This window comes from Eutrigla gurnardus (assembly GCF_963514095.1).
Source record: "Eutrigla gurnardus genome assembly, chromosome: 12".
NCBI classification, from domain to species: domain Eukaryota; kingdom Metazoa; phylum Chordata; class Actinopteri; order Perciformes; family Triglidae; genus Eutrigla; species Eutrigla gurnardus.
In genome coordinates, this window is record NC_139926.1 from 20,339,787 (window position 1) to 20,363,731 (window position 23,945).

At 40.7% G+C, this 23,945-nt stretch overlaps 4 protein-coding genes across 5 annotated transcripts in view; 1 reads left to right on the forward strand and 3 right to left on the reverse strand.

The window, feature by feature from the left end:
• The window catches only part of uggt2 (UDP-glucose glycoprotein glucosyltransferase 2), a 33,269-nt gene extending 25,289 nt beyond the window's left edge, over positions 1-7,980 (forward strand). For both annotated transcript variants that reach the window (XM_084022156.1, XM_084022155.1), the window contains exons 33-40: positions 3,015-3,119; positions 3,209-3,293; positions 3,802-3,984; positions 4,143-4,303; positions 4,992-5,106; positions 5,194-5,310; positions 5,828-5,993; positions 6,140-7,980. In XM_084022156.1, the coding sequence (XP_083878282.1) occupies positions 3,015-3,119; positions 3,209-3,293; positions 3,802-3,984; positions 4,143-4,303; positions 4,992-5,106; positions 5,194-5,310; positions 5,828-5,993; positions 6,140-6,165 (958 nt within the window). In that variant the 3' untranslated portion in view covers positions 6,166-7,980. The remainder of the gene's footprint in view (positions 1-3,014; positions 3,120-3,208; positions 3,294-3,801; positions 3,985-4,142; positions 4,304-4,991; positions 5,107-5,193; positions 5,311-5,827; positions 5,994-6,139) is intronic.
• Positions 7,981-8,179: 199 nt separating this feature from the next.
• On the reverse strand, positions 8,180-17,248 carry dnajc3a (DnaJ (Hsp40) homolog, subfamily C, member 3a). The gene is made up of 12 exons (XM_084022171.1): positions 17,015-17,248; positions 16,435-16,545; positions 16,226-16,350; positions 15,945-16,019; positions 14,716-14,868; positions 14,386-14,567; positions 13,270-13,389; positions 12,942-13,047; positions 12,725-12,845; positions 9,704-9,836; positions 9,326-9,474; positions 8,180-8,729 (listed from the first exon to the last, which is right to left on the reverse strand). Exons 1-12 carry the CDS (start codon positions 17,094-17,096, stop codon positions 8,572-8,574), a joined length of 1,515 nt encoding a protein of 504 aa, XP_083878297.1. The 5' UTR covers positions 17,097-17,248; the 3' UTR covers positions 8,180-8,571.
• Positions 17,249-18,368: 1,120 nt separating this feature from the next.
• Positions 18,369-20,559, reverse strand: LOC311021562 (claudin-10-like). Its single transcript, XM_084022178.1, has 5 exons — positions 20,228-20,559; positions 19,967-20,128; positions 19,796-19,877; positions 19,589-19,696; positions 18,369-19,503 (listed from the first exon to the last, which is right to left on the reverse strand). Exons 1-5 carry the CDS (start codon positions 20,457-20,459, stop codon positions 19,293-19,295), a joined length of 795 nt encoding a protein of 264 aa, XP_083878304.1. The 5' UTR covers positions 20,460-20,559; the 3' UTR covers positions 18,369-19,292.
• Positions 20,560-21,831: 1,272 nt separating this feature from the next.
• LOC311021566 (claudin-10-like) lies at positions 21,832-23,700 on the reverse strand (the record flags this gene model as incomplete). Its single annotated transcript, XM_084022183.1, has 5 exons — positions 21,832-22,028; positions 22,125-22,229; positions 22,316-22,397; positions 22,485-22,646; positions 23,490-23,700. 5 exons carry the CDS (start codon positions 23,698-23,700, stop codon positions 21,896-21,898), a joined length of 693 nt encoding a protein of 230 aa, XP_083878309.1. The 3' UTR covers positions 21,832-21,895.
• Positions 23,701-23,945: the final 245 nt, after the last annotated feature.

Here is a 23,945-nt window from a genome sequence, read left to right on the forward strand (position 1 = left end):
TTTCTAACTTGCTCTCCGTCATCGTGTTGTAAATTTTATTCTATGTTATTCCATCCTCTTGCTCGTGTCTTTGTCCATGGTTGGGAGGAAGATGAAGAGACGTTTCCTCCTCCTTCTACCGTCAGCCTGGGGAACGTTGAGGGTTTAATGTCCTTTTTTATGCTGTGCTGAGAGATCAGAAACTAAAGGGTCACGCAGTAAGAGAGCATCAGCAGCTCTGTTACCTGAGGGATATACAGGTTTTAGGTTGAGGGTGCTGGAAAAGCCACCTCTCCACTAGTACTCATGAGACCTTGGAGGGTGTTGGATGGAGGGTTGTTCTATAGCGTGTATGTGCTTACTCTCTAAGATTTGAGGAAAGTTGATGGTGGTTTTGTCTGTAGCTTTTTGTCAAAAGCGAAACCTGTGATGCAGACCACAAAGTAGTAGTTAGTTGCTGTGATATGCTTTCCATGGTGGAGAACCTGGTTGTGGGTATGTCGTGGTGACGTGGTGTGCCGTGTGGGTAAAGTGTTATGTAGGTGCAGTGTGAATAAAGAGGTGAGACTTTTCTTTATTTATTATAAGTAGTGTAGCATCTTTTTCTTCGGTGAACATGTTTGTGATGAAAACAAATATGGCAACATATTGTCTTGATTAATCATTTTTTATCTACAAAATTTGAAATCAACAATGACCCCAACAATATGCTGCACTTTCCTTCATACCTGACCATCTGACATGTCATCAGTTGCTTTCTGTGTAGTGATGCCTACCCAATTGGAAGTGAGCTTTGTCTGCTCATTATTTATGTCTTTGTGTGAACGCCACACGGACATAAGATAATGATTCTGCTCAATCTACAGTTGGAGGAAAACTAGAAGTAAGAGTTTTGCCCAGTTGTCGTTATCCACTGCTCGCGATTTACCCAGAGCCCCGTGGATCCTTCCAGAGGTCCAGATTATCTCCAGTGAGTCAGCCAAATGGGCTATCACCTGACCCTCTAAAGCTGCTTATCGAGGGGGCCCCACTGTAGTGCCGGAGGCCCTTCATAATGACTGGCTTAGTCATGGCAGGCAGCCGGTATCCCCAGACCCTTCGGATGTGTGCTGACTCCCCAAAAGCCAACCTCAACTTGAGAGAGCGGCGCTTTGGTTTGAGAAAAGAGATAAATCCACAGAATGTTTTCAGAAGAACAGACAACACGATGAAACAGACTACCAAATTATTTAAAAGGGAGTTTTTGCAGCATCCTGGGCCACCATTGAATTTGTGTTGTATGGTTGTGATAGCTCGTCTCTTGTATGTGTTCGAGTCGGTTTTAGAGGACATGTAGAGACAAACAGTATGCTCCCTTCACACCTCTCTCTCACTCACTGGTGTCTTCCTGGAGCCTCGGGGCTGAGGCTGTGGTTGTGATTTGAGTGTGGGAGAGACACCTCATCAGCAGTCTGTTACAGACAAGGACACACAGTTTGACTGCAGACACATCCACCCTCCAGCACGGACTCCGGATTTCTGTGCGCTAAATGCATCACGAGCCACTTCTGTTCAGGGTGTGGAGATTGTCCTTTGAATATTCTGGCCTGTGCTGTGCTGGTATCTCAACATAAAAAAATAAAAAAATTGTTAATCTAGTTAGATTTTCTATCACAAACTTACTTGCATGAATGTAATTGACTGATTCGATAAGCACTATCTTTGAGCTTGCAAGTAATGTGAAGTGACGCTCTGGGCTATTTTTCTCCCCTCAGGTGCAGTGAGGTGTTTTTCTTTTCTTGCTGGTTTGATATTTATGTGGCTCACTCTTTACCAAAGTGGGAGGAGAGGCTCTACGATTAATCTCATTTGATGTTGTCTGCTTCCATTGTGTTTGGACCTTGTCAAAAGCACACTGTGCACCCATGTTGTGTGCTATTTTCATCACTTTAATTAGCGTTTACCTCTGATATTACTGCATTACACATCACCCCTTCTTTAAGTTCCTTGTCTGCACATTTGAGAAACTGGAAGTAGCAGATATGGCATTTTTTTTTATCAAATTAAAAATAAATTATTATTATTTATAATTTTTTTATAACATCTTTGGGGCACACATGGAAACATTTAGAGATTTTAAAACTTCTCTTTCCTCTAATAACTTAACTCCCTCGCGGTGATTCATTTTCACAAGTTATTTTCTCTGCATCCTCATCTAACAACACCAGGTTACCAGGACAACAGCCGTCTGTGTCTAAGGGTGAGGCAAAATGGCACCTGAAGCATCACATTTTTAATTGGGACCTGATGTGTCGGAGCAGAGTCATGACTATTCATAAATGTTTTGGTTAAATTATGCAGCATTAAACAGCAGTGTTTGGTTTAGTTTTCCAGAAGCAACATCGGCTGTGCAAATATTCACTTTACAAGAGAAGCCTCGAAACACTAGAGCACATTTTTCTTTCCAACCTGTATTTGTTGATTGCGGTGTAATATGTTTGTATGCTATTTACAAGCGGGTGTGGATAATGTGGGGTGCCAAAAATTCAAATTAAATCCTGAGAAGACACGGTGACTATAAGACTCTCAGTGAAGTATTGAATATGAATGAAACAAACGGGCTGCTGTATATATTTACCTACAACTCTGCACATCCCACAGGAGAATGTTAGTCTCTCCTCAGGCAGAGCTCCTCCAGACTCTCTGCACCATTACCAACCGTTTGTTTTTAAAGTGGATGAGAGGAGCTCATGTGATTGGACATGATTGTCAGCAACCCCTAACACACTTATCCATCCTGTACTATCGATATTGTCTTCGTATGCCCTGTATCTATGTGGGGACATACGTTAGGAGTTCCAGCAGAAGATGTGATCTGCTGTTAAAATCACCTAAAAGTCTTGGATTTCTTTCATCGCATGGTTTGTTTGAAAAGTTCTCCTGCCGGCTGTAATTTCGTATAACTCCTGCTTCCAGAAAAGCATCTTGGCTCAGTCCTGATTAACTTTACGTTCCTAACAATGCAAGAGTCTCATGTATTATGGTTTCATTTACAGCATCACGGGTGGTGGCTCCAAGAAGCATGATGGGGAGAAGAAGAAAGAGGATGTTCTCAACATATTTTCCGTGGCCTCGGGCCATCTGTACGAGCGCTTTCTGAGGTGGGTCCCGCTCACAAACACCTTTTTCCTTTCAGACACATTGCATACCTTTTTTAGCGCAGGTCCTTCACGCTTTCTGCCTATTTCAGAATAATGATGCTGTCCGTCCTTCGGCATACCAAAACGCCTGTCAAGTTCTGGTTCCTCAAGAATTACCTCTCCCCATCTTTCAAGGTACTTCTGTCACTTCATGAGTTTTTTTCTCCTGCTTGTTCAAAATAAAGCAGTTAATTTCTACTAAGATAAGGAAGTGTCTGTGGGTGGCTCCCTCCTTTGTAATGGTCTCTGTTCATCTACAATCTACATGAGTGTGACACATGTTGGGTTGTAAACATGGCTCAAAGGGACAAGAAGAACAGCAGTTTACATTGTGTGTGTGTGTGTGTGTGTGTGTGTGTGTGTGTGTGTGTGTGTGTGTGTGTGTGTGTGTGTGTGTGTGTGTGTGTGTGTGTGTGTGTGTGTGTGTGTGTGTGTGTGTGTGTGTGACATACTGTAGTTTCCTCAACAGCTAGTGATTATTGTCTTTAATGAAACCTCACTTCTTATTGAATTTTGTGAAGCTTTCCACTTTATTCTTGACAGAATTTTGCATATTTCTCAAATGTATATTATCTACCAAAAAAAGAATGTGCTCTTGTGTTGGATTTAATTAACATCTGGTGTTGATTTCTGGTGGGGATAGGAGACCATCTCTCACATGGCAGAGTCGTACGGCTTTCAGTATGAGTTGGTACAGTACAAGTGGCCCCGCTGGCTCCACCAGCAGACTGAGAAGCAGCGCATTATCTGGGGATACAAGATCCTCTTCCTGGATGTTCTGTTCCCCTTGGCGGTGGACAAGATCATCTTCGTGGATGCCGATCAGGTGAGGATCAAATTGAAGATACGCAGGCGAGAGCTATATGAAAAAGTGTGACTGCAAGTGAGAGCCTCGTCTCTGTATCAGTCCCAAGATTGGATGACAACCCCGCTGAGGTGTCGTCCATCCTCAAACCTACTTACGATGTTCTCACTCTCTCACAGATAGTTCGGGCTGATCTGAAGGAGTTGAGGGATTTCGACCTGGAGGGTGCTCCTTACGGCTACACACCATTTTGCGATAGCCGAAGAGAGATGGAAGGCTATCGCTTCTGGAAAACCGGCTACTGGGCCTCACATCTAGGACACAGGAAATACCACATCAGGTGAACTTCCTTCAAAAACTGTGAAGCAGAACAGAAGCAGCACGACATTTTTTGAATGCTTGGCGAGTGTATTTTAACCGATGTTCTACCGTATACTCAATAACCCCATAATTGGCTACATTATAGTGTTCCTCCAGTTTCCATGGCGATTGGACCTCACAAATAATAGTTGCATTTCCTGTGTCTATTTGTGGTCCATATGAAATAAAGCAATAGGTATGGAATAAAAGGATCCCCGCCATGCTGGACAAGTAGCAACGAGTTCTCCCTTTGTCAGGCAGCTAGAGCAGAACTCTACATTCTACCGCTGGCTCATGAGGAGGGTATAAAGAGAAGTCTGAGGACTACAGTGATTTGAGTGGATCACAGTGTGCCGCTTAGCTCTTTTGGGCAGGAAGAATGATCAAGGTTGAATGATCCGCATCGACCCAAGGAAAACATAAGGGAGTGAATACCCTCTGGCAGACTTAAATCTAATAAGTAATAAGTGAAACTACATAGTCTACACAGTTGGCTATATTAATACTCCATGTTAGGTACAATTATCTTGAAATGCCTGGGGTATTTATCTTTATTGAGTCATTATTTTTATTTTATGAAGTCATTCTAATGGGCTTTCCCTTTTAGGAAATGGTTTTCTCACGCCTGCCTTTTATGTCTTCTCTCTCTCCTCCTATCTTTCAACCAGCGCTCTCTATGTAGTAGATCTAAAAAAGTTTCGCAAGATTGCAGCTGGGGACAGATTACGAGGCCAGTACCAAGCCCTGAGCCAAGATCCCAACAGTCTGTCCAACCTGGACCAGGTAGGGAACTCGGAGACGACGTTGCATTTTATCATCTTGAACTTTGTCAGTTTTTTTAATGCACCTTTTTTTTCTGCTCTTTGTTAGGACCTCCCCAACAACATGATCCACCAGGTGGTCATCAAGTCTCTTCCACAGGAGTGGCTATGGTGTGAGACGTGGTGTGACGACACCTCCAAAGTCACAGCGAAGACTATAGACCTGGTGGGTCCCGGCGTGATTAGATCTGCTACATAATTCATCATCTAATCTAATTGTTCCTTTTTATTTAGATAATTCAATGAAATCATTTTGTGTTGAAACATGCTGATGATTTTTAGAGTTCTATAATCACTTTGTTTACACCACATTGGCAGGTTTTTGGTTGTGGCAGTGAACTGTAGCGGCTGCAGCATGTTCCCAGCCACTTGTGTCCACGAGGCACTTGGCATTTAAGAGACAACTGAGGAGCAATCCTGTAGTCTCCTAAACTAATTTAGTGAATTACTGGATGGGCTCCAGTAGACTGCAATAGGAAGCATTGCCTCGTTGTGGTATAGGACACCACTTGGTAATTCAGACACAAGACATGGGCTAATGTCCTTTTAACAGAATTGGAAATCAAATTAGGTTCAAATGCCTGCCACAGACGGTGCCGGGAATGACGATATGACTTGCTGGGGCAAAGTGTCACTGGGTGGCGCGAGTGATTTGTGTTTTTGTCTTGCTTCTTCTGCTGCAGTGCAATAACCCAAAGACCAAGGAGCCCAAGCTGACGGCCGCAGCCAGGATTGTGCCCGAGTGGGTCGAATACGACAACGAGATAAAACGGCTACTGAGACGGTTCCAGGAACAGGAAGACACAGCGACGCGAAAACAGACTCCCTCTCCATCACAACATAAAACAGGTTAGAAAAAGACTATTTACTGGCTATTACCAGTATATAATTATCTGTTATACACAGCTTTCTTGTTGGCCAAATGTTTGCCTCTCTCAACACTGTGCTCATTGTCTTTATTTCATTCCACACTCCGCCCGACCCCCCCTGCACAGCGGACAATCGACGTGATGAACTTTAGCGCCCGCCAGCGCCGCTCTGAAGAGGAAACGGGCAGCACCTTTGGCAAGCAGGACACCTGTGAAGCTTGAAGAGCGACAATTCCATCTAAACATAGCCATAGTGTTGCATCCTCAGCCGGAGACGGATGTGATATTTTCAGAGATGCCATATCTGCTCCCGCAGTCAATACGTCTTACAAAATGAACATGTGATGCAACCGTGAACTCGTCTATCAGCACTACAGTCTTGATTAGTGTCTAAGTTACCAGGGAATGAAGTGAACGCAGAGGGAACTCTGAGTGTTTGAGATAAATAGCTGTCATATATTGCACTGATGATGTACGCAAAGAATCTAATAGAAAAGGCACATCGCTAGGAATCTAATCTCAATGTTTCATTTTTTTTTATTATTATGGAAAGCTAATGCATTTAACATTGACTGAAATGCCCAAACCAAAGTTGTGACTGACACAAAGCTAGTTTTTAAAACCCGTAACTGCCTACAGAGTTGTTGCATTAGAATTTGGGGACTGTACAAATATATTATATATATTTTTTTTTTATATAAAAGAGAATCACGTCCAGTTACATCAGAAGATAGCTAAATTTTACATGCAGATCCTGCATCACATGTCCTGCCTTCATATCAGTGCTTTACTTCCCTCATCAGCATCAAACAGGTAGCTAATATCCGGTTGAAAAGCAGTACACGCAGATCACATTGGCTATTTGTTATCCAAATGAGCGAATCTCGACAGAAAGATGAACCAAAGTGAAATTAAATTAGTCATACAAAGTTTGAATTCAACGTGATGCATCATGGATTGATCAAGTTTGAGTCCACAAAGTGATCTGAACACGGTGATTAACTTGTGTTTTCATATATTCGTGCTTTGTTTGGCTCAGGAGGAAGAAATACTCCAAATCAACACTTCAACATCAGATGTTATTCATATGAAGTTTTACTATTTAAATGTGGCGTCGGGGCAGAAAGTGTTTATAAGTTCTTCTGGTGCGACGAGGAACAACGCACATGGTTATTCAATTCAAGCATCATGTATTGACGACATTCAGATATCTGATCTCATACAAGCTAATAAACCTGATGGAATTCATATTTATTTTTAGATTATCTGATGTAATTCACTGTGACGTGAAAATGTTACAGATGTTAAGGTTTTGCAAAAATGACTGAAAAATGGTTTATTTAGTAGCTTTAATTAAAAATTGTGAGCAGCTGTATTTCACCTCCCCCTCTGATTGCCATAATTGTTTGTTTTTAAATCTTTGCAAATATGAATCAGGCTGATTCTGCCCACCACAATAATTTCTCTACTGTCCCTTAGAACAGACAAGTTAACCATTTCCTGACCTGATACCTGAAGCAGACAGTAGCTCAGCAACGGTCTCAGGGACACTGTATTCGATGACTTTGGTTCAGCAGACCAGGCGAGGCTTTTATTATTGCCAAATTGTGGATCAAAGAATCTTCATCTGCACATTAACATGGTTTATGGGTAGAATATAGCATTTTAACTAAATGCAGCATGTTTACATCTTGTGTCCATTCTGCTTCACTGTTTTGCATTTTTAGATATCATTTTTCAACATTTGAATTTCTCAATGAACCAGTGTTTGATTTTTCCTCTCAGGAATAGCATGGCTGTTGCTGCTCAACAAGCCAGCAGCAGTTTTTTTTCTTCTCTCCCTCGTCTTAAATCAATAAGAAATGGGTGCTGCTCTCAAGACACCCATCTTTCACTGTGCTACGTCAAGTAGAAATGTTTATATTACCGTCTGGTGGACAAAATAAATCTTTGCTACAAAACCGTAATTAGAAAATCTGTGGTGAATTCTGTGGTCCCCTCGTGAGGTCAGTGGAACTGTGATTCATGCTCCAAAAGGTCCATTTCCTCATACTGTAATTGGTTTCTCACCATATATACGATTATTACACGTGTGAAAATGCATGTATGCACTCTCCAAGTCAACCACTCCACACTATTCCTGCCCATCAATTAAAAAAAAAAAGGTACATAAATAAGTCTTTATTTACATTTCAGGAAGAATTCCATTCATATAAAAATAGTACTGTACCTATGTGCAAGTTAAATCTCGACAATGGATGTGAATTATAGTGTACAATACGTGGAAAAGATGCAAATGTCCGAATGAACCACTTACATGTGAAAGATAAAAGCTGCTTCACACGTAGCAGGTATTTGTTAGCATAGCAACAGACCTTTCCCCAAAACGGAATTCAAAGTTGTGTCATTCAACAACAAAAAGATGCATATTTAATTAAGGTCACTGAATTAAAGTCCCAATTTGTGAGACTTTTGACATTCCTTATGCCAGTGATCTCCCTTTTAAATAGGGAGGGAAATATAAAAACGGGCTCCAGCTGTGCTGGATGTGAGCTCCCTCAGTTGAAGTTGAATTTAAAGTTGAAGGGTCCAGAGCCGAAGGGATTGAATCCTTGGAATCCCTGATGGCCTCCGTGGAAGTGCTGATGATGATGGCGACCCTGCTGGCTCTCCGGATCCATGGGATCCTCCCCCTGGTCAAACTTATTTCTCATCTCTAGAAAAAAAAAAAAAAAAAAACAGAGGAACAAAATAATATATATTGAGGTATAGCTTTTGAAATAGAAAGAACATTCTTTTTTCCCCCCATTATTGCCAATAAATGACAGCAGCCAGTTAGTTTTTGGAAAAATCATGAGAAAATGTATTTTCTCCCCACATTCAGCAACGCATATAATATACAATGCACATGATATATTATAAGAGTTAAAAAAAAGAGTAATCAGACATCCTAACACTTTATATTGGCCGATGATCAATACGTTCCCTACATGTTGTAGGAGGTTTGAATCGTTTGTGGGTGAGATTTAACTGTATTTCCCAGGCCTCCTTAACAGATTTACTGCTATTCTGAATTGTAATCAATTTATGCCGGATTAACAAAAGTATGCACAGTCTGTTTGGCTTGCTTTTAGTCGAGTTGCTGCAAAATTGCAATACATACGTTTTTACTGGTTAATCAAACACTGGTGTGTGGTTCTGTAGGACTGTGTAAATAAAACCATGCTGTTCCCAGCAGCCACTCAGAGGCATTTACTGGGAGACTGGCAGCAACAACTTTCCTCCGACTCTGCAGACAACACAACTTTGTACCTGGGTCAGTGAGGACTTCTTTAGCCTGAGCGATGTCTATGAACTTCTTCTCAGCCTTCTTCTTTTCTTCTGGATTCTGGAAGTTGTCCGGATGCCACTGCAGCGCCAGTTTCCTGTAGGCTTTGATGATCTCTTTCTTCTGGGCAGTTCTGTGATACACAGAAAAAGCATTATCAGCACATTTCCATGAAATTAAATGGGATATGACGGTTTCCTTCTTTGTAGAGCAATGGTTGTTAAACTGTCTCTAGCTAGCTACATTATGATCGCTTTCCAATTTGTAAAAAAAAACTAAACAATTCTTCCGAACTTCCCCTGTCTGGAATACGCCTGCATTCACAGAAAGGAGTATCCCAAACTCCAGTGATAAGTGCCCACCTCTTTACTCCCAGGATCTTATAATAATCCCTCTTCTGAGACTGTTTGAGAAGTCGCTGAGCTCTCTCCAGGCCTTCTTTTATCTGCCGGTCGTTCTCGCTGTGTTTCGCAGCCGTCTCATAGTCCTGAATAGCTGGGGGGGAAAAAAATGGAGGACAGAATCAGTATCACTTAGTCATCCAAAAGCAGTAATTGGGAAGTGAAATACAGTATTGGAGGCAGGTTGAAGGAAACACAGGTCCTTGCTGTGGCGGGCACCAACCACGCTAAAGCGTCTGGGGATTTTGAACTGTTGATCAAGTTAAAAGAAATGACTGCACGGTGAAATATTGCACTTTAAGAGCTAGCGCTGCACCGAATGTCCTTGTCCTCCTCGAGTGTATTTTCATCAACTGTGACCATTGTGTTAAACATATGAGAAAGTAAGTGATGAAATATTTAACAAAATAGTCATGGTCAAAAGACACTTATGGCCATTTCAAAAACATTATTGTGGGCCAGAATCGTTGATATTACTGGCTTTTTCTTCATCTTTTTATACATAGATCGCCAACAATATAAGAAACATTCTTCAAGTAGCGTCCTTAGCGATCCCACCTTGGAACACGCTTGATCTTATGCTGTTAAATAAACCACTTCATTCATCACCAGCTTCAGATCATGTTGCAGCAGCAGCAGCAGCTCCAGGCTGTTTGTGTGCACGTCTGGGTGCTTTGAGGCTTGTTTACCCTGTGGGGCGCACTGAGGCAAATTTAACACCCGTGGGTTCAGACAGTTTAAAAGCCCATATGAGGTCTGGCATTTCCCCCTGTTAATGTATTCATGCCATGTTGATGACCACATACACAACCTCAGCATGCCGACCTCTGTGGAGGGGCGGTGATGATAATCGTGGGTCCTGCATATTTCCTTTTTCCTGTTTTAATTTGACACATAAGGGACTTTTCTCCTCTCATTTAAAATAAACGATAAAACCATATTTTGGGGTTATACACAAAACACTATGTGGAAACATTATGGATAAAGCTCAGACATTATTCTCGTTATGCATTGCAACTGTAATAGGAGACATTTTGATGGCCTCAGGGTCCTTGTAATTATTTTATGAATGAGCATATAAATAGCCTTTTCATCTCTTTTCTATCTTATTGCAAAATAAAGACAGACGTGACTCAATAAATACTGAACAACCAAACAAACATGTGCTTATTGATGCAACAATGAGAGCTTGATTCTAACTTGGATCCTCTCTACAGCAGCGAGCCTGCACTGCTCGACAGCCTCTGTTTAGGCTGATTAACTGCCTGTACAGCCATGTGAAAGTCTCAGGTATTAGGTACAAATGTTCCCATCATCCGCACTAAGTTGAATGATGCACACTGTCAAAACGCTGGACACACACACACACACACACACCCACACAGAACTGATTTACTGCAGTTACTTCGATTCAGGCTTCAACTCGCAGCACGCTTTGCAAAATAACCACAGCAAATCTCTACTCCCGTGTGCATCACACTGATTGGTTATGAGTCATCCCTTTACAGTCTTTTAGTTTATGTAGCGCAAATCAATACAAGTGTGGGAGCCTGATGTTCTGAAACAGTTCGAAACAGGCAGCTGCTCCCCTAACGGCTACACCACCATTACGTGATGATTGAAATGTATTTGTTTGTATGGGATTATAGAGTCTATATAGTCCGACTAGGGGGCGGAAGAACGTCGGAATACCTCCGCAACGAAAAGGCAGTCTAAAAAGGGCTTGTGATGACCGAGTATGGAATGTGTAGAAATCCTTTCTATAGGAAACGAGGTTGGACGTTGCATTGGCGTCTGTACACAAAAGACACGGAGCTGGGTGGGGTGGCTTACATCACATTTCATCCTTAATTGACAGGTAAACATAAAAGACATCACACAAACATCCATCTGCTGTTTGCACGGCGGAGCAGAACATCAGGCGACAGGTGAAATGATGGCTGGAACACAAACTATTCCTGGGGATTTCACCATCTGCCATCACTGGACTTTCTATGATTTGACAACAGATAAGGGGGGGGCATTGTTTCAGCCTAATCCACCCTCTACCAGCAAAGGCTTTATTGAGATAGTAAGTGCTGTGTGTATGTGTGTGTGTGTGCGTGAGCATTGGCACTGCCACTGAAGAATGGCTTAAGGCTTGATAAACAAAAGAATCCTGCATAATTTCAGCCAGCAGTGCAGGGCAGCTCTACATCTTGCAGGCTTTACTTCTAAAAAACACTGCACTTCACACCTAATTCTAATTATACTGTATGACAGATGACATTTCAGACTTTAAACAGGAGTTAAATGCTTTAACCAAATTAGATGTGGTCATGGTTGTATTCATCGACATGAAGCCATTGTTGTGCTTATTTAAATTCAAAGTGGACTTGGTGACGAACAGAAAGATTGTGTTAAATGAGGCGTAATTCAGTTGGATGTGAGCATCCATTCCCTTTTCGGGGTATTTGCTTTGAATGTTTACACTGAAATTACATGCATTGTCACTGATATTTTAAACTTAATTTCACTGTGTATTTTTTGTAATGTTGCAAGGACCCCATGTGTTAGAGTCCTGCCATGACACCAGTGTACAGTATAATAGAGTGAGGATTATTACAGCATACACTCACCTACATGAAGGTAGGATGCATCAGAGGATTGTTATATTAGACAGCATTAGTTTTAACTAGGTGTATATGATAAACTGGCCTATGAGCTCAGATTTCAGTAACTTTATTTAAATGGCTGTGTTCTCATCACCAAAAAGACACAATTTGGATGAGAAGAGGAGAGCTATTTAGAAAAAAACATCCTATTTGGTGTTAATACATCTATATTTTTTTCCTAACAACTGCCATTTTCACAAAACCTGTGTCAAAATTCACATTCTCCACTGAAATGACTAAATTCCTCGCGTGGGTCGGTGGAGTCACTCAACACACAAACTCCATTATGTAGAAAAAATGAATCGATGTGAACAACACACTGGCTTACCTTCCTCATACTGTTCCTCTTGGATGTAGGCCTCAGCCCTGTCCTTCAGCACGTTAACGTTCTCCGGCTCCGACTGGAGGACCTCGCCACACAATGAGATGGCTCTGCTGGGCTGCTGGCCCTGCTCATCACACCGAGGCAACGTGCTGGTTAGATCTATTGTTTGAAGACGTCAGAGTGAGTCGATGCATCTCATGGTAGCAGGAAAGGGTCTTACCTGAGCCAATGCGTGGCACATTCGCTGCTTGACAAGGAGAGCGAGATGGTGCACGTTGGGCTCGGTCTTCATCACTGCCTCATATTTGCTCACTGCGTCTTCGTACCTAGAGCAGGAACCAGGAGTGTTTTAGAGCAATGCTGGGACACAGTCGATACAGCAGACTCTCATACATGTCAGATACCATGTGACAACCAGTCTCATTAAGATGGGTTTTGAATGCCTGCTTGAGGGAAAGGAAGGCATCTTTCGCCGATGCAGTCCGTGGTGTTCCGAGAGGATATTATTTTATATTTACAGGGACATACACTTTCCCAAACACACACACCTCTGCTCTTGGATGAGTTCCTCTGCAGACCGAATCTGTTTGTTCAGCTTCTTGACCTGCTTGTAATGGCTGTAACACTGTTTGTGATCAGGATCAAGCTTCAGACACTCACGCACCTCACTGCAGATGAGACGAGAGCAGGGGGAAGGTCAAAACAGGCCAATATTCCATACTACCTCATGTACATGCTATACTGCCAACTACCAGGGAGTGGACCAAAATAACAAGAACACTTTATATATCTGATTTCAACTATGGTTTGTATTTATGTTAACAAATATCCTGTTGTTTATTGGTCAGGTATGAATGCAGATACCAGGAATTTAAGTCAAATACATAGAAATTTAAATACTGCAGAAAAATATGGATATACAAAAAATACATCAAGAAAGATACACGTCATAAACTGTTTCTTCTGCAATGGTGCAGATTGCAAATATGCTGGAATAAACACTGAATGATTAATGTAACAGTTTTCTCCACATGTACTAATGTAGTTTTTCTGTGTTTAGCATGTCTTTTTTGGGGGGGTTTATTGCTTGCCATATTAGATTCAGTAGTTTGACAGTGCTGACACTGACATGGACACGTAATAATGAGCCGTTTACCAATTAGCAGTATGAGCCAGCTATCAAAAATCTAGAAAAAAATAATTTTGATGTGGCATTTCAATGCAACATAAGACAAGGTATGGCAGAGGTACAACATGACAACATAGGAACTGTTTGTGCATGTGGTTCACTGCAAATATTTAGAAGTTTGTGAAGTGAAAGTGTCTTAGTCGTGACTGAAAGATATTTGAATATCTTCCAACAGTATCAGTCTCAACAATAAAGTATATGGAGGCATTTTCTGCAGGACTATCACATTGTATTGTAAACTATCTTGTTATTTTGTCCACCTCCTTATCACATAAAAACAAATGCAAGAAATATACATTCATAAAAATCACAAAATCAGTCAGCCCTACACAGATAAAAGTCCATCTAATCAAATGAATTTACATGGATTAAAAAATAATATCTTGAGATGGACAATGTTAATTAAACATTAAAAATAATGTCCGTGTAATCTTGTTTGATTGAAGTGTGGAGCCTTTATGAAAGTGGGTCTTACTTGAGGGACATCTCATGGTCTCCTAGATTATAGTAGATGGTGCTGAGTTTGTAGAAAGCCTGGGTATTGTCACTCTTTAACTTGGATGCAGCTTTGAGGTCACTGATTGCTTTCCCCATCTCTCCCATTTGAATAAAACACTCTGCTCGCATCTCACGGGAGGTCACGTCCCAAACGCACGTCTGTAACAGGCGGACAATATCCCTTACAAAACGGCAGCACTAGTACTAGCTACCATACAAAGGCTCTGTCAACTCTGCAGTGATGACAACATGGACAATGTCCTGCTTGCAGGGAAAATTAGCAATGCTGACAAGGTGGGCATCTTACCTCAATGATAGTGTCAAGCTGGGCAGCAGCCGTCACATAATCCTGACTGTTGAAGCTGCTGCGTGCCTGAGCCACCAGTCGCTGAATTTCATCCGCCTTTGTCAGCTGACTCTGGGCTTCACTCTCCTCTTTGTTGCTAGGGTTGGATTTCAGCTGGAACATTGCAAAGCAAGACATTATATTGCATGCTTATGGTCATGATTTCTATTTAAAAAAAAAAAACAAGAGTGATGAAAGAGGATTGTGTTCAGTCCTTCACCAACGTGTTTTTACTTTCTGAAGAGGTTCTTATGTCGACTTTGCCTCTTAAAAGCATTGCCTATCGCAGCATCAGCAGTGCGTACCATTCTCTACGCCCATTACATTATCATCGTCCTCATCATAGAGGTCATCGTATTCACAAGAGCAATCTCAGCTAACAACACATCCTTTTCAAATAGGCCTGGGTAGCTAAAGTGTTTCCTGCAAGCTCAGGAAAAAAGCGTAATGCATAAATGTGATGCATTAAGCTCGGTGAATGCTGTGGACTGTTAAAGTGGCAGGACAGCACATACTTCTGACCAGGTCCCTTGACATTATACCGGCATATGTTGCCCACAAAAAACTGTACAAGGTCAGGTGGCCATCGCCCTCTGTTGGAAATGTGGATCCATAACCTCTACTTTCTATTCCACACTCCCAGGAAGTGACTGTTTAACTTTGATCATTTATGCTATTAAAAACAACTAATTATGCAGTTTAGCAGCCACATCAAACTATCACAAGAATATGTGCATAGAAATAAATAGAGCTTAGATTCACCATAACACCACTACAGATCAACACTGACACCTCCTGGTGATCTCTGCTTATCTAACAAATAGTTGCTTCTCAGTCTTGCTGCTGTGGAGTTTACACTTGTTATTCCTATACTTACTCCTAGGGATGAGTCGATATAGGAATTTAATTTGCACATCGGGATAAAAAAAAACAAATCGATCGTGGTGAATTTCCATTATCCGGATAATTGTAAACATCACCAAGAGTAACTTGAAAAAGCTGTCTAGCTTGCTATCATGGTAGAGATGTTTTTTAATGCTGGGACCTTATGATTAATCAAATTTAAGATTATTCAATTGTTTTTCACAAAAAACGTGTCCATTGCACCTTAACTGTGATGCAATAAAACATTTGTTTGAACAAAAAGTAAAGTTTTAAGCACATTTTCATACCGCCCCATGCCTACTTACCACCTTCTTAAAGTCACTCTCCGCCTCATCTAGCCCCCCCTGCTTCAGAAGGAGATTTCCTCTCTGAAGGCGTGCCTGTTGAGAGAGGGAAGTCGTTTTGCAAATAAAAAATATACTGTTGACTTATCAACACAGTTGACATAACTGACTGGTTTCCCCAGCACATACTGTAGCATTAGATTCAAACTGTAGCATTTGCACGCATATTGCACACACAGATAGTGTCCATGTGCAACTATGTGAAACTACATGATTTCGCTGGTGTAAAAGCTGAAACTCACAGATGTGAAGTCAGGTTTCAGTTCAATAACTCTGCTCAAATCTGGCAGTGCAGACTTGGACTTCCCCATCGCTAGAAACACCGTGGCTCGTCTGTAGAAGGCCATGTAGTTCTTGGGATCTCCATCTGACACAAGGGCAAATTACAGGTTTCAACTTGTATTTTCTTCAATACTACAACTACTTTTTGAAGCATGTTTCTGTCACTTACCCACAGCAGCATGGAAATGAGAGAGGGCATCGGCTAGCTGGCCAGCGGCGAGCAGTTTCTTCCCCATCTCCATGTGACTGTCCACACTCCCATCCTTGCCACATTTCACTCCTGAAAAACAACGTTGACCAGCAGCGTAAACATGACTGAAAATACTGCAGACCAGCTATGACGTTAACGTACCCCCATATTCTTGACGTCGACGTCAGGCGGCGGCATATGACACACGTCAAGTCGACACCGCTAAGAGCGATTAGGTAAGCTAACGCTAGCTGTCACACTGAAACGCGTCGTTCAGTTAAAGTGAGGTTAGTTTACACAAAGACAGCGTCACTAAAGAGTGAGTTGACTTAGGTTTTAACTTCGTTAACCGGCTACCTCAACAAACGACACTGTAATACGCGTAAATGGTTCGATATAAGTTAACACGCTATTAGCTAGCTAGCTTAACGTTAGCCAACTGTTATAAACTTCACCAACCGACAGTTACGAGTGACATTCGCCATATGACGAACCGTGGATATAAAGTTATACATTCCAGCGACCGTCAGTTAGCTAAAACTAAGTTGCCAAGTCTTACCTTCATATCTCATGTCAATCAAAACAAGAACATATGGGATATAAGTCATTAGTTTGTGAGCGACATGGTCGACGGACACCATTGTTAGGTCTGCACGTCCAATCTCGTTGTGTCCCACAAACTTCGGCCGATGTTATGTTAACTAATGTGTCGTTTATTGCTCCCAAAAGTCCCATGTGTTGACTGCTATCTATTCAGCATTGCTTCTCCTCCCTTTTCACCCAGCCACTGCAGACTGTAATAAGCGAAGTCAAGCGGCCGGTCGTGGGTGACTGTGATTGGCTGCATTGTTTGGAAAACCCCGCCCCCCTCTGTTGGCTCAACTGAGTGGAGCCACGGCAGCACAAGAGCGTGTCGCCACTGTCTGCGTGTGTGTGAGTTATTCTTGTTCTTGATTTTTGGGGTCCACTGACCAGCTTTGAGGGGACCAACATACTGGTCCCCACAAGGTATCCATGTAGCACGAAATATCAATTTAGCTGCACTCATAATGCGCACAGGAGCCAAAGTGAGCTGAAATGTGCTGGCCTCTGGCACGATGTTTGCCTACCCGATTGTAATTATGTAGTTTAATATTATGGAAGATAATTAGGCTTGTGCACTTTTGCCCACACAGTCTGCAAATAGCTATTAATATCTAAAACCACACCTATTCCTAACTGAACTTTTTAAATTAATAATCATTAGGCCTTATCTTTTCTTGATATTGACACCTTCACTGAGGATGCCCCATCTTTTTTTTGCCATCAATTATTTTGCTAATATTTGTCAAACACTGAAGACAACTCCTGGCTCTTTACACAGCAAATCATCTCTCAACTGAGCGTGTGCACTCAAGCTTGTCCCCCTCTAATGCTCACATTTTGGAAATGGAAGCTTGTTCATCAAAACTATTTCATCATAAAAAAATTACATAATATAGTAGGCTGGCCTTAAATTAATATCTTCTTTGCAGCCTTGTAAACCATTTGGGCTGTTCACACAGGAAACACCACGGCACAGAGGTCCACAGCTGTCACTATTGTTTTTCGGCGCTTCTATTTTTTTTTTACAAGAAAATACACTTATAATCTACTTTACCTTACCTTTTCTACTTTGCCTTTACCAATGATATACATTATATTATATAAATAACCTAATTCTGATAAATTATAATATATAACCACCGCTCAATTTGCCTAACTGCCCTTCCCTTTTTTTAAATTATATATTAATTTAACATATTTGTCTTTGGCTCTAAATAGAGAACAAGCAGACACACACAGACACACACACATACACACACACACACACAAGCAGACAGACAAAGAGACAGAGATTATCTTTATGTAAAACATCAGCGCAGAGAAGCAGAATCACTTGTCACAGTTGTTGACCTACAGTAGCACGGCACTTTCACATCCAGTGTGAACCCAGCATCATACTCATACTACGCATACAATCATTATGATTATGGTATGGCAGCATGGTATTTATCCGGACACACCCATGGCTACGCTGCTGTCAAAAAGTTAACAGTTTAAATTAAAAAATCCCCAAAACCATTAAAAAAGAACTGGTGGCTCTGGTGTATGTGAGTATAAGTATTTAAATCCTCTAGTCATGCAAAACATTACCACAAAATAATTTATATAAAAGTTATGATTTCAGTGTCAAATGAAAATACAAGATACTTTATCATTCCAATCAATGGTATTCAGATTACTGACTTAATAAAGTAAGCGCGATTCCACTATGTAAACATATTACAAGTTAAAGTCCTACATTCCGTACTTAAAAGGCCAAAATGGAATATAATATTAATATTTCCTTTAGTGTATAATCACCTTAAAATAAAAATCTCTGTGTTTTAGTCACCTTAAATTAAGTCATTAATTCTAATATGTTGCACCACCATGCTTCTTCCATAGCCCAGAATGGAGAAGCAAAACACTGGCTATAGACAGGTCCATTTTTGCATAGTTCTCCTTTACACACACGGAAAACATTTCAGTTGGTCGGAGTCTGCAACCTCACCACTAGATGCTGCCAAATCCTACACATACATGTATTCTTCTTCTTCTTCTTCTTCTTCTTCTTCTTCTTCTTCTTCTTCTTCTTCTTCTTCTTCTTCTTCTTGTGGTTGTTGTTATCAACATTACTATTTAAAAAAATAACTACAACAACAGCAAAACATCTACAAGCTGATATAAAAGTATGGACTTAAGGAATATCAAATAACCACACATAAAGTTCATGAAGGACAGACACACAACTATATTCCACCTTTGAAAAGAGGTCACACATATGCATTTGTCGCTGACGTCTTGGTGGACGTGGTGATGCCAGAGATGCTGCTGCCTCTGCTGCTACCGGTGGTTCCTGTGGTTCTTGATGTTCTTGATGTTCTGCCGTCACTCGTCTCTGTACGATCTGAAGACGCAATGCTCTTTTTTGTTGGAACAACTCCGTAGACCTCAGCATACTTGTCGTCAGGGACTCTTTTTGAGCTGTTGGGATCAGATTCAAGAAACGGATGGTTATTTTTCTGAATAAATAATAGAAATGCTAGAAAAAAAAGTTGCAGTATTTCACCTTGAGCGACAACCTTCCCTCCCTGCAAAGATACTGTAAATAAGGCCTCCAACAACGAGTAAAGTGGAGCCGCCCCAGCCGACAAAGACACCAACGCCTAATTCAAACCTGCAGAAAATATAAAAAAAAAAAATAATAAATATAAATGTTCACTCTGTACTTCATAGAATCATCTTGTAAATGTTGATATATGATGTTTGTACGTACTTCTGAGCTCTATACGTAGGGTCTTGAAATTCTGATCTTATTTTGTTTCCATAATAGGAGAACGATATCATAGAACACATCCCTGAAACAATGAGCACATTTTCAATATTAAGATTAATCATAAAGGTATTGCAAAGTGACTTCTTTCAAATAAACTGTGAAATGTCTTACCTCCGATAAGGTAGTTCATCCCCCCAGCAAAGGTGACTCTTGCATTAGCAATCTCTGACCCCCCAAGCTTAGTGCACTTCATTCCCACCAAGACCAGAATCGATCCAAAGAAGGCGAGGATAATAGCGATGATAATGAGAGCACGGCACATGTGAATGTCCCCTGCCGAAGAACAGCACACATTACACGGTGTAGTTGAAACAAATACGTAACTTGTTTTTATTTATCATCATGCCTTGTGCTGAAATACATTTTACTTACAATTTAGTGCGAGCATTGATGGAATTCCCTTGCAGTCAGATACTCCAGTTGAATCAGATATACAGTCCTTCCACAGGTTGGAGAAGTAGTTTGAAGTGGTCAAGACGATGCTGTCTACCTCAGACCATGTCCAGATCTCTGTGGGCATGGTGGAACACACAAGGATCCATCCAGATACACAGGAAATAAAGCAACCGATCTCCATGTACATCACCACAGTCCTGTAACTCATGCTTGCCTTCAAATTGCGCGTCTACACAGAGAAAAAAGGCAAATCCAACAGCTCTTGAGCCCAAACTGTGACTCAGCTGTGTCTGGCTCTGCAGGTAACACACCTTTCTGCACACACAAGAGGCCACACTTTGTTTGTGTACATCATCACATGTTTTGCCTTAACTACGATTCCACTGTTTTGGGATGATCACTTTGGTTTTTGTTGTTGGTATAATACACATGAGCCTACCAGCATGGGCTCTGTCTTTATTTAAATCTTAGAAGAGATGCTGCGTTCAGGTCTAGAAATGTGAATAAGGCAATGGCACACACATGAAGTTTTATCTCTTGCTTGAACACTATTTTTGCTACACATTGATGGTTTTGACAGAAGAGTAATACATAATTTGAACTGAAAACATGGTGGTGCAAAAAATGATGAGGACTATCATGAGTAATGTGATAGTAATACAATTAGTTGATTAAAGGAAATAATTGTAGACGTTGTTAATACATGCCTTGACTGATGAAAGAAAGTTAACAAAGTGTATAAACATGTATTGCTGTTTTACCAAAAGATGACAGGATCATGAACACAACATCAACCAAAAATTGTGCCTCCTCCACAGGCATACCACTCTGTTGTAAGACCAAAACATTGCCACAGTTAATAATGTGGTATGAACTCAACAGTCAAAAGAAAAAGGGTGAAGATGGAAACATTTGAATACCTTTCAGGTCAAATAACTTGGCAGACTGTCACAGCATAAACCACAGCCCCATAGTTTATGTCTATTGGTCCTCTGCACTAGTTGTTATCCCTAGTTTAGAATGCTTCTTGTAATATTAAAATGATATGCGTGTCACTGCCAATGAAGGGGCAATCATACTATTTATTTATTCAATTGTAAATAATTGACCTCTGACTATTTAATGCTAATGGGGTTTGATAATATTTAATGTATAATGGCATTGAATATGTTCTTTGACAAACCAAGACTTTTGATCATGTTTTATATTCCCTTTAAATATCTTTTTTCTCTTGTAAATTCACTTGCCTTGTCTAATTTTATTTTATTTTTTTTTTACTTTTGGGGGAGTTTTTAAATAAGTAATTAGTAAATTACAGTTATTTAAAATGTCTAAATTAAGAATTCATCAGTTAAACCAATTTCAAGTCTTCTTATTGATAATTGGTTGATCGTGGCAGACCCACTCACACACACACACACACACACACACAGGAGGAGAGTTAACTGCATCATAGAACTTTGAATTCGGACCCCTGAAAAAACATTTGAATATTCTAAACTTAATTCCTGGTGAGCCACAGATTATTATCAACAAATATGCTGCTATTAGACAGAAACCACCAAGTTTAATACAGTGTGAGTATTCTGCAGCTTTTTTAAGACTCACCAGTGACCTCAACCAAGTGTTTTATATTTATATCGGTCACACATATGCATTCTTATCAAAATGCTGCATCCTGGAGGAGTTGCTGTAGTCTGGAGGTGGCCTTTGGATGACAGGCTTCGCCTGCCCTCTCGGGTAGAAGGCAGCACTGTTTGCTTTTGCCTGACTGTGGCTGCAAAGAGAAAACAAGTTATTTTCATGAACGAAACACCTATATGATTCAACAGAGTTAGTTAAGTTAAACATGGCATGCGTTACTTAAACAAACCTTTTGGTAAAAGAACCTACGATGGAGAAGCAGAGCATGCTGCCTCCGATAATACAGAGGATAGAACCTGACCAGCCGATATAGAGAGCAGCTCCCATTTCGTACCTATAGACAAACACCAATATTTAATATTTATTTCTTTATTGGTTGAGTCATAAAACCTTATGGCTAGAAAGTCAGATGGTTCTTACTTCTGTGCCACAAACATTGGGTCAAAAAACTCCGTTATTATCCGGTGTGCATAGAGGGAGCATGCTGAAAGTGAGCAGAGGCCTGAGAAGAACAAAACATAAAGGGGGAAACGTATTATTCACACAGATAATTACACTGACATTACACAGACAATTCCACTATACTTACCACTAAGCATGAAATTTACACCAGCAACGCAGGCAATCCTGCCTTTGTTTTTGTCAGTTCCTCCTATTTTGGTGCATCTCATTCCAACGAGGGCAAATATCGAACCAAAGAACCCCAAACAGACGGCTGCAATCATCAGTCCCCTGCATGCTTGGATGTAGCCTGTAAACATAAAACAGAGGTCACCTGGGGAGCCTTACATTCCGTGGCTCTATTGACCGTCCTATATGCACACTACAAGGTCAATGAGTTTCCATATGAAATAATAATTACAATACGCCACAAGCACATTGTCATATATTGTCACTGAGTTAAACCATGATACCCAGCCATGGAAGAAACAATCTGAGGTTCTCAGTAAATCTCCTTCACAGCTTTCAAGCTCAAAGAACACAGGCTAAACATTGACATATTTGGAGGTAAATGAGTTGTTCCTTGAAATATATAATTTATTACGTGATAATATTTCATGCTACTTATGGTATTACTTCAACCTGGCACGAGTAATTGATTAAATGTTCGAAGTAACATTCCACCACTGTTAACTTTTTTGTTTTTTCAACTCCAACTGCGATAGCTAGTATTCTGTTTCTACTCAATATAATACTTACTTTAATTACTTACTGCTAATATTTTAAAATCACAATTCATAATAAACCTGGCAACTAAATAAACACTTCATTATTTTACTTTGTAAAATATATAAAGACATATTTTGAATGTGAATAAGATGCCAGAGTACACAAAACAATTATCAAAATAGCTAGATAGAATAGAGCTCAAATAGAATGTCCTCGAATCTTAGTCCTGATAAGCAAGAGCTTCAACCTGAATTTTGCAAAGTCAGACAGAGGAGGTAACTGAGAATGAATCAGCAGTCTAAATATGCAAAAGTAGGTTAAAAGAGAAATCAGACCAAACTTGTATGACCAAAACCTTTCAAAAGTTCAAGAAATAAACACAATCAACAGACATGCATGTAATAGAGGAGGGGAAAGAGCAGACCGTCCAGTGCCAGCATCGATGGAAAGTCTTTGCAATCGGAGACTCCGGTTAAATCTGTGACACAGATCTTCCACAGATTGGCAAAGTTGACAACTGTGGTGGCGATTGCTCCATCGACGGTATAAACCTTCCAGTATTCTGTTTGCAAGGTAGAAGCCTCCAGCGCCCACCCTGAAGTGGTAAAAATAATGGCCAAGATCTCCAGAAACATTCTGATCATTTTGTTGAGAGACTTCTTCTGTCGCAGTTCTGTATTCAACCCAACTAATCCAGTCATCTCAGTGTTGGAAGGGAGAAGTCCAAATCAGGGCCAGAGTCTGGACCACTTCACCAACACTTAAACTACAACAAAACTGAATACCTATAAAAGACAAGACATTTGCAAATTTTCATGGGTGCCCCTGTATATAACTTTACCTCTGCAACATCTCCAGCCTCCGCCCCTTCTTCTCCCAA

Excerpts from the sequence above, each read along its gene's own strand:
- dnajc3a (XM_084022171.1), bottom strand. The coding sequence starts at position 17,096 with ATGGTGTCCGTCGACCATGTCGCTCACAAACTAATGACTTATATCCCA. Across the intron at positions 16,351-16,434 it reads TCATTTCCATGCTGCTGTGG|ATGGAGATCCCAAGAACTAC; the intron begins GTAAGTGACAGA and ends CCCTTGTGTCAG. Across the intron at positions 9,475-9,703 it reads AAGATCCTGGGAGTAAAGAG|AACTGCCCAGAAGAAAGAGA; the intron begins GTGGGCACTTAT and ends TGTGTATCACAG.
- LOC311021562 (XM_084022178.1), bottom strand. The coding sequence starts at position 20,459 with ATGAGTTACAGGACTGTGGTGATGTACATGGAGATCGGTTGCTTTATT. Across the intron at positions 19,878-19,966 it reads GATGAACTACCTTATCGGAG|GGATGTGTTCTATGATATCG; the intron begins GTAAGACATTTC and ends TCATTGTTTCAG. Across the intron at positions 19,697-19,795 it reads CCTACGTATAGAGCTCAGAA|GTTTGAATTAGGCGTTGGTG; the intron begins GTACGTACAAAC and ends TATTTTCTGCAG.